This window comes from Aspergillus udagawae, assembly GCF_001078395.1.
Source record: "Aspergillus udagawae IFM 46973 DNA, scaffold_2, whole genome shotgun sequence".
Classification (NCBI taxonomy): domain Eukaryota; kingdom Fungi; phylum Ascomycota; class Eurotiomycetes; order Eurotiales; family Aspergillaceae; genus Aspergillus; species Aspergillus udagawae.
This window is the reverse complement of record NW_025091265.1, coordinates 4114956-4126922: the sequence shown is the minus strand read 5'-3', so window position 1 is coordinate 4126922 and position 11967 is coordinate 4114956. Positions and strand designations below refer to the sequence as shown.

The 11967-nt window shown below is 50.2% G+C and overlaps 5 protein-coding genes across 5 annotated transcripts; 1 reads left to right on the top strand and 4 right to left on the bottom strand.

The window, feature by feature from the left end:
• Positions 1-627: 627 nt before the first annotated feature.
• Positions 628-1706, bottom strand: Aud_003758 (uncharacterized protein; the record flags this gene model as incomplete). Its single annotated transcript, XM_043288705.1, has 2 exons — positions 628-1424; positions 1523-1706. The coding sequence occupies 2 exons, from the start codon at positions 1704-1706 to the stop codon at positions 628-630; spliced, it is 981 nt and encodes a 326-aa protein (XP_043144640.1).
• A 1420-nt stretch (positions 1707-3126) lies between these two features.
• Aud_003757 (uncharacterized protein) lies at positions 3127-3740 on the top strand (the record flags this gene model as incomplete). The annotated part of the gene is made up of 2 exons (XM_043288704.1): positions 3127-3531; positions 3615-3740. The coding sequence occupies 2 exons, from the start codon at positions 3127-3129 to the stop codon at positions 3738-3740; spliced, it is 531 nt and encodes a 176-aa protein (XP_043144639.1).
• A 627-nt stretch (positions 3741-4367) lies between these two features.
• Positions 4368-5724, bottom strand: Aud_003756 (FAD-dependent oxidoreductase; the record flags this gene model as incomplete). The annotated part of the gene is made up of 2 exons (XM_043288703.1): positions 4368-5642; positions 5707-5724. The coding sequence occupies 2 exons, from the start codon at positions 5722-5724 to the stop codon at positions 4368-4370; spliced, it is 1293 nt and encodes a 430-aa protein (XP_043144638.1).
• A 1873-nt stretch (positions 5725-7597) lies between these two features.
• Aud_003755 (lysophospholipase family protein) lies at positions 7598-9496 on the bottom strand (the record flags this gene model as incomplete). The annotated part of the gene is made up of 1 exon (XM_043288702.1): positions 7598-9496. The coding sequence occupies one exon, from the start codon at positions 9494-9496 to the stop codon at positions 7598-7600; it is 1899 nt and encodes a 632-aa protein (XP_043144637.1).
• A 402-nt stretch (positions 9497-9898) lies between these two features.
• Aud_003754 (putative MFS transporter) lies at positions 9899-11582 on the bottom strand (the record flags this gene model as incomplete). The annotated part of the gene is made up of 6 exons (XM_043288701.1): positions 9899-10223; positions 10272-10888; positions 10935-10959; positions 11006-11119; positions 11162-11338; positions 11386-11582. 6 exons carry the CDS (start codon positions 11580-11582, stop codon positions 9899-9901), a joined length of 1455 nt encoding a protein of 484 aa, XP_043144636.1.
• Between the last annotated feature and the right edge of the window lie 385 nt (positions 11583-11967).

Sequence of the window (11967 nt, the reverse complement as noted above, 5' to 3'; positions counted from 1 at the left end):
ACATTCCCCTACATGTGCTTCTTCAGCACAAATGTAGAGCGGAACCTCGCTATTCTTGGCATTATTTCAGTCGAAATCTGAGAATTGCACAATTCGAGTAACGGTAATTTACCCTTTTGGGCCGAATGATGTAATATTGAGAACTGTTTCCCCATGCGTATGCATAACTACTTTGAAAGCAGACTCAGTCCGGTGCTTGAGTCGATTAGAGTGCGCCCAGATGTCCTGGACTGCAGTTTTTCGCACGACTTCAACGGAGAAGATTCACTTAGAAAGGGAGTTGTAGATCGGGGATTCCACATATCATTCTTGAGTGATATATTAACCCTTAAATGGACGGAACCAGCAAGAAGGTGCACTTCAATCATAACTCTACTGGCAGTGTAATTGAAAGACTACTACAGTGACCCGCGAGGTACGTAGACTTCAACATCTTTGCTCGCGGCAAGGTGGTAAACGGCAGAGATTTGAAGTTTCTGTGTTTAATATATTTATGTACAGTGGTGGGGATAATATTCAGAATCGAGTGCTCAGCGCTTTAGAAATGCATGTTAAGTCAGGTTGCAAGACAAGACACCAAATCAGCTAGTATGATTGGTATGCGCTATCTTGGAAGCAATCAGAATTTCATTCTGCACTGCTTGCGTGTGCCATTGCGCCCAAAAATGACCTGATCAGTCCATTCCGTGCTGCGTCCTCATCGCAAATCGTTGATTTGACTTCCTCCAATTTCGAACGGCTGTCTCTCAGAAGTTTCGCAACGCCCTTCCACCCAAGAGACTCCCTCTCACTGGCACTGATTTCATCATTCTCTTTAATATCAGCAGGAATGCTGATTTGGCATAAATTGCCATTCTCTTTACGAATTACACCATCGACGATGACTGTTTGGACATCCCGCACGGAGCTGTGGAGTATGATGGCGGCGATAGGATCATATTCACTGGCGGGGATCATCGTCGGTGTTTGGCCTTGGAATATCACAATATCCGCCTTCTTTCCCACCGCGAGACTCCCAATTTCGTCTCCAAGGCCGATAGCCCGCGCTCCAAGCACAGTCGCAAGATTGAATGCATCCTCGGCCCTAGGACCGATGGTGCCATCCCATGTACCATTTCTGATGTTCTCTGCCATCTGTCGCGCACGTGTAGTCTGTAGGGCTGTTCTAGCCTGTGCTGGAATGAATGAAGTACAGATGCTGTTAGAGTCTGTCCCAATGGAAGAGAACGGTAGAAAATCTGCTTCGAGGCAGATCGGGTAACCGTGGCCCATTTGTAGTTCTGACAAGGGAGTGCTCGAGAGATGGGCATTGCTTGTTGCAATCCAACCCAGCTCCTCACGTGTAATGTTGTTGCCGTGAGACAACAACACGTCAGGTCCGAGGAGCCCGTTATCATTCAGCACTGCCAATGCGGATGGCATGTCTTTGTTACGAGACAGTTAGTGAGACGTACAAGGAGTCAAATAAGAGTCGTTTTGAAAGGGCCAGCAAGGAAGGTAAAGCATAGATAAATAAACTCACTGTCCATCATGCTTACTCGGGTTACATGAGATGTGATCATGTGCACGCCATGTTCACGAGCTATGTTGAAAGCGTCTTTTAACACCTTTGGTGGCACAAACATCGTGTCCATCGCAAATCCGAGTCTAGTCCTTCCATTTGGGCCAAAAGGTTGTTCCTTGGCTAGCCGTCTGAAATCGTCCATTTCTGCATCGAAATGAAGTTCATGGTCGAGTTTGAGTTCTGGCTGCCAAGTGGAGACGCGCGGATGCACACAGTAACAGAATATAGATCTGATTCCTGAGGCGATTTGCCCACGAATTGCCTCTTTGTCTAATTCTGGTCAGTACCGCGTGAAACGTATTGCCAAATATGAGGAGAATAACTGGAAGCGAGGACTTACTATGCTGAGAAGAGTAATTGACATGAGCATGATCAACGACAGTCGTTGTTCCGGCGTCTATTGCCTCCATGCAGCTACTCAAGACACCGCAGAAGACATCATCTGGCTCATAATGTGAGCTAGCGAGATTCCCTTTTTGTTTGTCAGGTCCCAGAAAAAGAAGAGAGGCGCTTGGCATTGGATCGTACCAGAATGGTAGTAATCAAGTAAGATTTGGTCGCAATGAAGACCTTTCTGTTGAGATTGCCACAAGTGTCTGTGAGTATCGATAAACCCAGGGGAGACCAAGGAGCCAACACAGTCAACTGTCTTGGTTCCTGTAGGAGGCTGAATGTCATGGTCGATTCGAACGATGCGGTCATCTTGAATCAGCAAATCCAACTTTCTTGGAATGACTCGGTCATGTTCATCATGTATGAGTAACGTTCCTCCCTTCAGAAGAATATGCGATGTCTTGTTGTCCATTTCTTTCTTTGTATGAGGTAGCGTAAATTCAAACAGGTTACGCGGATAAGCCTGCTTCCCAAATTGAGACGATAGGTGAAGCTGACTATCAACAAATACTGCCGGCTATACTTCTTAAATCTAAAGCAAAATGCTCAGCAATTGTTTCTGGCACGTACAGATTGAATCACATGTTTTCGGAAATTGGCAATATTCGGCGAAATTCCTTCATGGGAAATAATCCGTAAATCAATCCCCTTACAAAGATAAGGTTTCTGTCCGTGTCTCGATTTATTACCGCATCGAGTATCTTTGTTTGAGGATCGATATTCACCATCAAGTGGATCACCCATGTGTTAGGCGAGATATGAATTCGCCAAATCCAACCGACTGCTGGTGAGCTTTAACATTTAAAGACTCGGATATTGCAGCTGGGATCTCCCCTAGATCATTGTTGATAAACCAAGTTCCATTGTGAAATACAAGACCATCGACATGGCCGCCCCGAGTGATATTTCGATTGAAAATCTAACTGGAACATGGATGCTGGTGGGTGGCACTAACCATATCTTAGTGACCTACAATGTCTCGCTTGACCATTGCTTTACTGACGTTTACGGTTCATCAAGGACAAAAAACTCTCGACCGACTCTGATCCGCTGCTTGCATTGGTATTTCTCGCAACAAAACATATTTCTTCGCTTACTGACCTTATCCATAGCAAGGAATAAATTGGGTCGTGCGGAAGGCCATAGGTATGACAGAAGTTACCGTTAAAATGAGACAATTCGAAGGCTCCAGTCCTCACACCGGAAACGCGGTTGGTCAAATTGCTATAAGCCAGTCAACCAACGCCAACTTGGGTGGGACGACCGAAAGCCGCTACTTGGACTGGCTGGAATATCCCCAGGAAGATCACATTTTTGGGAAAACAGTCGTACAATCCCGATTTATCGGCAATTCAACCCAGGCAAGACCAGTTCCATGTGTGGAGACTCGGGCGGAGATTAAGGACCCAAACATTGGGAAATTCCTGAGAGCGGAAATTGATGAGAATTGCATGCCTTACGACGGCTTCCTTGTTGAGAAAGCGCAGGCAACCGAACCTCATGAAGGTAGAACGGACGGGCTCTGGATCCAGGTGGTAATCCGCAGCCAGGAACCGAAGTGGATCGCAGAACAGGTTAGGTGACCCCAAGTTGAACAAACTCAGGCTTCAGTACTAGAGCCGTATTTAAAGTCATCGGTTCTAACTGCTATGCATAGGTCTGGGGATTTGAAATGATCAACGGGCAGCGTCGGTATGTCCGTCGCATAGTGATGACGGACACCAAGGGCAACTACCGAATGGGACGACTCGTCTATACTTTCGTGGACCGAAGTTGCGAGTGAAGCACAAAGGACATCTATTGTATGCGGGATACAAAGTATCCAGAGTGTAGAGCTCCAATGCAAGATTGAAATTCTAAGAGAATACCAAAAATAACCAGATAAGCTGCGTTCGCAACAATTGTCATCGTTTGTAGTAAGTCTTGGCTTCTGTGTCCAGCGACGACTTTGCTCTCTTCCCTTTTCTCCTTGACAATGGCAAATTATCTCAGTGCGGATTTCTTTTTCTCACTCTACTGGTCATAAATTTACTTATAGCCAGGGGACGTCTGAGAACCAATAGTAGTACGGGGTAGACCAGGTTACCGCCAAATGCGACGTTATTGTCATAGGATGTACAATATCCTGTGAGGCGTCTGGCAAAGTACAACAGGTAGCCCTGTCCGATAAAGTTCGATTCGGTCCAAATCTCTTTTGTGGAATCTGACCCAGAGTCACTGAAATTTGCCTACTAGCAATTCAACTGGTAATTTCACTGCTTGAGAGTTGGGGCCCTTGAAAAGTACGGCATTTGGACAGTCGGCTAAGTCTGTTGTTAATGAATGCTCTTTTCTTCAGGTGATTCTAGGGAGCTAACACACAGTCAAGTAGCAGGCAAATACAAGGTTGATACACAACCTCTGGGCATCCTCAATTATCATTGCTCCTCGATGGAAGGGGCTCGTCCATGATGTCGTAGACGAACTCTTTCTGCTGCATGCCGATTCCCCACTTCTGCAACCCCGCCAATTTGTATAACCAGAACCCCAACCCAATTGCAATTTCCTTAACCTTGAACCCGATGGGACTCGCATTCTTCCGTATCTCTCCATTTTCACTTGAGAGGCGAGCGATTGCCTCGACACGGGGTCTGCGAATGGTTTCGTAGGCCCGGAATAGTTCGATCAGCGAACCCGTGGAGCCTTCCAGGAGCCGTGAAAGCAAGAAGACGTCCTCTAAGGCCATCGAGGTGCCTTGACCTGCATGTGGCTGCATTGCGTGCGCAGCATCACCGATGAGCAAGCAGCGTTTTGTGGACCAGGCCGCAGTCGTGGGCATCTTGTATATGGGGTAGAATTTGATAGTATCGGTTTTACGGATGATGTCGCGCAATAGATCCAACCAGCTCCCAGTCCCGCTCCGAATTACCTCGAGTACATTCTGCTTGAAACCATCAACTGCTCTTTTGCCGAACTCTTCCCACCCTTCGCGGTTGATTCCCCCATCAGGCACTGGGATCTCACGCGAATAGAACCAGTATAAATGGTCTCCAGAGGCGGTACACGGCATTAGTCCCAGAAGTCCCTCAGGGGTCAATGTGGCGTGCAAAGCGGGAGGTATTGCTCCATTGCTACCTGACAGGCGAGATGTCGGCAGTATTGCGAACATGTTGGAAATGCCCGAATATACCGGCTTTGCTGCTGGGTCGACGTGCAGCGAGCGGACTGCAGAGTGAATACCGTCACAGCCAAGAAGTAGATCAGAAGACACAGTTGTGCCATCGGAGAATGTAACCTTGACTCCATTATCGTCCTCCGTAATGAGTTCCATACGTTTACCGAAGTGAACCGGGATGTTTTGCTGCTTGGTCGCTTCCAGGAGCACGTCAACAAGGTCGGTTCGCAAGACGCGCATGAAACCAAATCCCACTTTAGTGCGGCTCCATCCTGCCATATCAAAATCCGCCAGAACGGCGCCTTGCATGGAGTGCACAGTGAGCTGCGAGGCGGAGGACCCTCGGGCGCAGAGCTCCTCATACAGGCCCAGCCGATGAATGAGGCGTAAGCCGTTGGAAGGGATGTTCACTGCGCCGCCTAGTGTGGTCGGTTCCGGCCGGATTTCGTAGACGGTCGTATCAACACCATTATATTGTTTGAGGCGTATCGCCGCTGCGAGTCCGGCTGGGCCACCGCCGATGATAATTGCCTATGCACACTGTTACGTCAATTAAACTGTAAGTCAGCCGTAAACGGCTTGGGAGAGGAAAGACCTTCTTGACAGGAGGCATGCTTTTCATTTGCAGTTGGGATTATCGGAAGTAATAGCAATCTTGAACGCGAAGTACGTCGAACGTGGCCATTCTGAAGAAATGTCAGAGATTAACTGAACGGACTAGCTCTGTTTATATTTTGGGAATACGGCTAGAAGTGTCTGCTTAATTACAGAGAGACTCCTGACATTAAACTGGAATAGCATTAGCGATCAATGAAAATGGTTGGGAAACCAAGGATTATTTCCTAGTCGAGTATTGTCCCGGACGACATGGCAACGAATATGGTAAAGAAAAACTGAAAAAGCTTGGCACTTTTGGAGTCGATAAACTACTGCATGCCATTATCCACCTGGATTTAGAACTCTAACCAAGATCGGCCCACCTCGAAATATTGTATATCTATAGAATAGCCACTGCTTAATCTCGCCGTTGAATTAGATTTCTAATATTTTTTTTGGCTCTCTCGTATAGGTAATATGTGTAGAGAGCCATGATTTTTGAATTCATCTATACTATGGTGTTCAACAATGGATGCTCTCTGGGTGGTTGTTGCTATATCATCTTGACCTTGCAGCCTCCCCAGGTACGATCATGATACTAGTTACTCATTGGACCATCGTTCTCGCATCTCGGGCGTGATGCTTGCAGCCGTATGGGCAAACTCGGCTTCGAGCCAGGCATCCCAGTCCCAATCAATCTGAAGAAGCATATCCTCTGCCTTTGATTTCGTTCCATCGAAGAAGGGGTGAAATGTATTCCCCCAGAAAATCGTTCAATTCGAACGAAACAGGATCATCTAGCCTGCGGTTGAAAAGAGCATGTGCAAATCGATGAACACAACACGGGGCTGCTCGCTGTCTGACGAGCTTATGATGATGTTTCGCGGCTCGAGGTCGGTGAGTAAAATGTTCTTTTCGTAGATCCGGCTTTCGAGGTCCACAATGGACTTCAGAATACATTGGCGAGCTGACAGGGGGAAGTTTCTCGGTTCAGCATCTGCCATGGTGATTCCTTGGATATGGTCGACCAGAATCATTCGAACTGTCCGTGTGTGGACTGAATCAACAGATAGGCTTAAGGAGTAGGACCCGTAGTATCTTGGAATTCATCGACCTTGAAACTTGCTGAGAACCAGATATGCATGGGGCTCTTGAGTGTAGTATTTGTCCATGCAAGGAACGGGTTGAGGTACCCTTCGTCGTCGTTGAAGTAGAGAGGGTCGTATACTTTTGCAACTAGTCGTGTGCCTCCCTGAAGGAAAAATCTGAGATGTTGACACAATCCAGTAATCGGACTGTGAATACCCGAGCATTGCGGCCATCGCCTCCTTTCAGGACGTCGATGACCTCCAGGCTGGCTGTATAGTTTCCTTCTTTGCCAAGCAAGGGGGGGTGCTTTAGACATCGGTCGATTGGACTCAGCTGCCGTCTTTCCTTCCTGTCTCCTTTACTGTTGATGCAGTAATCTTGCGCAACTGGAGTCGGGGCCGAGAAAATGTGTGATTTAATAGTGAATCTCCACCCAGGAGTATATGGCACCGGAGGCTTAGGGAGCTCTGTTGATGGAGGCCCAATAACGGGCGAGTGTGGTTGGGAGAAAGCCATAACAATATGAGACTACCGATTAGGTATACCGCTGAGGGCATTTTCTTCTTCTACTGGGTTGTTTGACTTATGTGTATTCCAAAGCGATTGTGTTTATATATTCTTAGTGCTCTCAATGAAGGTGCCAATGAAGGTGCCGTATGACGAGAAATTCAGCAGGATCACATCTCAACTGTCCCCGCAAAATGTGAAGAGTTATACAAGTGAGTGGATCGCATCAGATTACAACAATCACACTGTACATCAACCCACGCGCCAAACAAGAGAGATTCTATATCATCTACTTAAACTATCATCCACATTGCCGACCCAACAGCAAACGCACCCACCAGCCAGTTCAGCCCTACCCGGTACGCCGCAGATTTAGACTTACTCCCCAACACCAGGCTCGGCTCATAAGTCTGTGGCGTCTTGCTATCCACTGTCCCATTCCAGCAATACGACTTGAAGCAACTGTTACACACCTCTGGCATAGATGTGTTAGTTCGATACATCGACCGCTGCAGAATAGCACACCCCACACAGGTCGGCCAGGACTTGTCAACAGTTGAATTTCCCCGCGTCACCACGTTGTACCCATTCGTGATGATCTCATCGCGTTGGGAATCCGAGTACGACAACTGGAAGGTGGAGGTGTTGCTCTGCGCGCTGTACGGCGCATTCGGCAGGTAAACCACCAAGGGCGCTGGCGCGGACAGGTTCGCGGGATCGCAACCGAAGAAGGTCGGTCGGGTGTTCAATCCCAAATTGATAAAGGTGTTCACATCCGGCACAGAGGGGAAGACGGTCCCGTTGCCGATTCCCGAGCTGTTCAGGCTTCGCTCGTAGGTGGCGACCAGCGAGGACCCGTTCGGCCAGCTGTACGCCGTGTCGGCCGAGGAGTCAACCGCGAAGATCACGTCAACATGACGGGTGGGCTGGATGAGCGGGTGCAGGGGGATATTCTGGCGGTCCTCACCGCCGTCGACGACGTCGAGCTCGCGGCTGTGCGAGTAGGACGCGGTGGAATTGCGATACCCGTAGAACGGGTTGGGGGCGTAGACGGCGATGTCGTCGCCGTCTTGGCCCAATCCAGTGAGGATCTTGGAGAAGGCACTCTTGACCAGGTCCGGAAGATCGGTCGTGTTGAGGCGCAGGATGAACTGGTTAAAGAGCGAGGAGGAGGTGCCCATCACGAAGCCCGCATTGTCAAACCCGCGGACGCAGGATTCGCCGCTGGCGAGCTGGCCGTTGTCAAAGCGCGAACCGAGATATTCCAGCGGCGCAAAGCCGAAGATGGACGGGTCGAACGAGCCAAACTCCCACGGGTTAAACTCATAGACGGTTGAGTTGCTGCCGATTAGTAGCTCGCCTGGATTCCGGCCGTCCGCGACCAGGATGGGGAGCGGCATCTCTCCGCGCTGGAAGGTGTCGGTCAATGCGATGGACGACCAGGTATAATCTGGCCCGCCATCCCCGGCCGGATCGTTGATAAACTGGTAGGACAGAGCGCGACCCCAGTAGTCCGTTAGCGAGGTGTTGAAGCCCGCGTCGCGTTTACCGTCGACTGCTTCGAGCAAGTGCTTCCAGTAGTCGGCTGTGGATAGGACCTGCAGGTGTCTTGCCTTGGGGCCTTCGAGGATAGACGTGGAAAACTGCCATAGGTCGCCATCGCTGCCTCCGGATTGGAGGTCTGAGATGGTCGTAAAGTTGTTCAAATACACTGAACCCACGAGCCATCCTCCTCCGCTCAGTCCAGATACATACGTGGCAGCCTGCAGTAGACCCCCGAGCTGTCCAGATTCCGTCGAGCCTTTTGTTCGGTTGTCGAAAGCTTTTATAGCTCCAGCTCCATTGGTCAGAGCCCGGTATCCACCCCCGGAGACAGCGATCGCGATATTGGGCAGGTTAGATGCGTTACTGGACACGCGGTCGATGTAGCTCGCTGCGTCAAAGGAGGTGAGGTTGAGTCGCCTAAGCAGGTCTTTCATGGGCTGGACGGTGTTGTTGCGGCGAATCTCGAGCCAGGCGGTTTCATTCGGAGAAAGCGACCCTGCACCGCGAATGCTGGGTCGTGTTGCTGGACAGGACACATTCGCCGGTGCATAGCCATCGGGAGCATTTGGGAGGGCTCGGATAGACAAGTCAAGGGGAGTCGCCGAGGTCACGGCCAGGGCCGTTAGAAGGGTGAAAATGGCCTTCATGTCGATGCCTCTGACTATTTTGAAGAGAACATTGACACCTAAGATTGGCGTAGTAGATATACTCGGTTCTTGGGCTCAGGACATACTTCCGGGACAGCCGTAGAGCAATCATCGACCCATCTCCATTTGGGCCTTCTCCGTGAATCGGATGGCGCAGAGAACCGAACAGTGGAACTTCCAGAAGAATTGCCAATCATTCATGGCTCGGCGTCTCCGGGAATGTGGGTCATGTAGGGCTGATTTCCGGAGTATTTGTTGTTGTCATAGCCGGGCATTAGGCAATAACATTTTCCATTTGCCGTTTCGGGTGATTTATGCGCATTGTCTAGGCAGCACTATTCACCTGGATTCAGCTGCATTTGGTCGGCACTTTTGTTTCCATAATGCAAAACTAGGAGCCTGTTATAGAATGTATCTGAATCCTGGATTCCCCACTTCGTGTTCCCTCTCCTCCTCCTCCAGCCTCTTGTTCATTCTGGAATGCACCGTCCGAATCACCCACGTCAGCACTGCCACCAGAATCGCAACCACGGCTGTCGCACTCCCGCCGGGAACATATCGCGGTCCAGAAGATGAAGGCCACATATAACTACCATAAATCGTCGCCGTGTTTCCGATCATGTTGGCCGTCGCGATAGCCGCGGAGCGCTTCACCAGCGGACGGGGGAAGGAATTGGCTACCCACGCGATGATGATTTGGTATGCTGACACAGCACCCATGGGCATCCTGCAGTCGTCAGTATATCTTTTCGTTCATCAGGGGCAAGCAGCGTACAGGAACATGGCAAAAAACCTGGCACCGATGTTGGTCGTGGCTGTGCAGATGATACAACCCACTGCGCTCACGCTCATCAACCCCATGATGTGCCAGCTGCGATCGTTGGTCCGTCCAGACGTCCAGGTCACCAACAGAGAGACAAGAAACGTGGCGATCCACACTGGCGCAGTGATCAGCAGAGTCTCGATGCTCCCGTAGCCCAGTGTCTTGACAATCGTCGGGAAGAAGTACTGGAAGGTCTGCGAGAGAAGTGAGCTATGCTGTAGTAGAATAAAGAGGTAGATTCGTCGGTCGCGGAACACCATCGCCAGCGCGTCTTTGATGCTGACAGCGTTTGTATCATCGGCCTCGCCGGCATCGTTGATGAGGCGCCACTGAGCATAGGCTTGTTCGGTCTCGTCCAGCCAGGGGGTGGTCGCCGGGTAGTTGGGAAGACAGACGGTCGAGAAGAGCGATATGCCGACCGTTATGCTGCCCTCGATGATAAACAGCCATCGCCAGCCCGCGATTCCGTGTGCCCCGTGCAGATTGCCCAGGACACCGGCGCCGATGAGGCCGCCAAACGCGTTGGCCAGGGAGCTGCCGGCATAAAACCAGGCAATTCGATGGCTCAGCTACTTGGATTAGTATCTTTCTTGATGGCAGAAACTGCAGCCATACCTCCTGCCTCGTATACCAACTCGACCTACAGAATCAGCTACCTGCATAATGGACTTGAGGTGTATACGCACATCAACATGATCGCCCCCGGGAAGAAGGGTGCCTCCACAAACCCTAGGAAGAACCTCGCCAGAACCAATCCCGTAAAAGAGGTTGCTGCCGCCTGACATGCCGATATAATACCCCTGACTGGTCAGATCGAGCCGACGAACCAAGAGGGAACCTACCAGATCGCCATCGCTCCACCCAGCAGCCACGACGGCTTCACGCGCGTCAGCAGCAGATTTGATGGGAGCTGCATGAGCAGGTATCCGACGAACAAAATACTCGTCGCCAAGTTGAAGTCGGTGCCAGTCATCCCCAAGTCTTTTTCCAATGTACCAAGCCGGGCTTGTGAGAGATTACTTCGGAAACGGTCAGCTTGATTTTACGTCGATGCAAGGAAACATACTTTCGATCCAGGAAGTTCAGCAGATACATCAGCACCAGGAAGGGCAGGAGATGCAGATCCACCTTTCGGAGTAAGCGTCGGCTCATCTGTTGGTGCCATTCGGGGCTCTTGGAGGCGTAGGCCTCGTACAGGGCGTCCGAGGCATTCTCCAATTTCGTCTGCCTAAATTCTATCTGTTCTGTCGGAGATTTCGACATGTTGTCTGTCGTGTTGGTTGCTGATACCGGTGCACATCCCTGTCTTAAGCAGGACTACTTAAGAGTATGACGACCCGGAAGATGTCCGAGATCAGCAGCACAACAAAACGAGCTGGACAATGCGGGGATGCGGGGTCGGGGTAATGCAGTCCGAGTAGCTTTTGCCTTGTACAGTGATTGTAGGTTCTTGAGTGACCCACAATGCGAGATCGGTCTGGCGATCTAGTCATTTCTGCCGGTAAGGCTCGCCTCGTCTCGGAGTTCGTCCTACATCTTACGGCCAGAAATCCGTACTTAGCTGAACGATCTATGACCATGCCAGAGGACACATGCATGGTCCTGGCACCTTGTACATGATGAGCCGATTCTCCCATATGGTAACTGA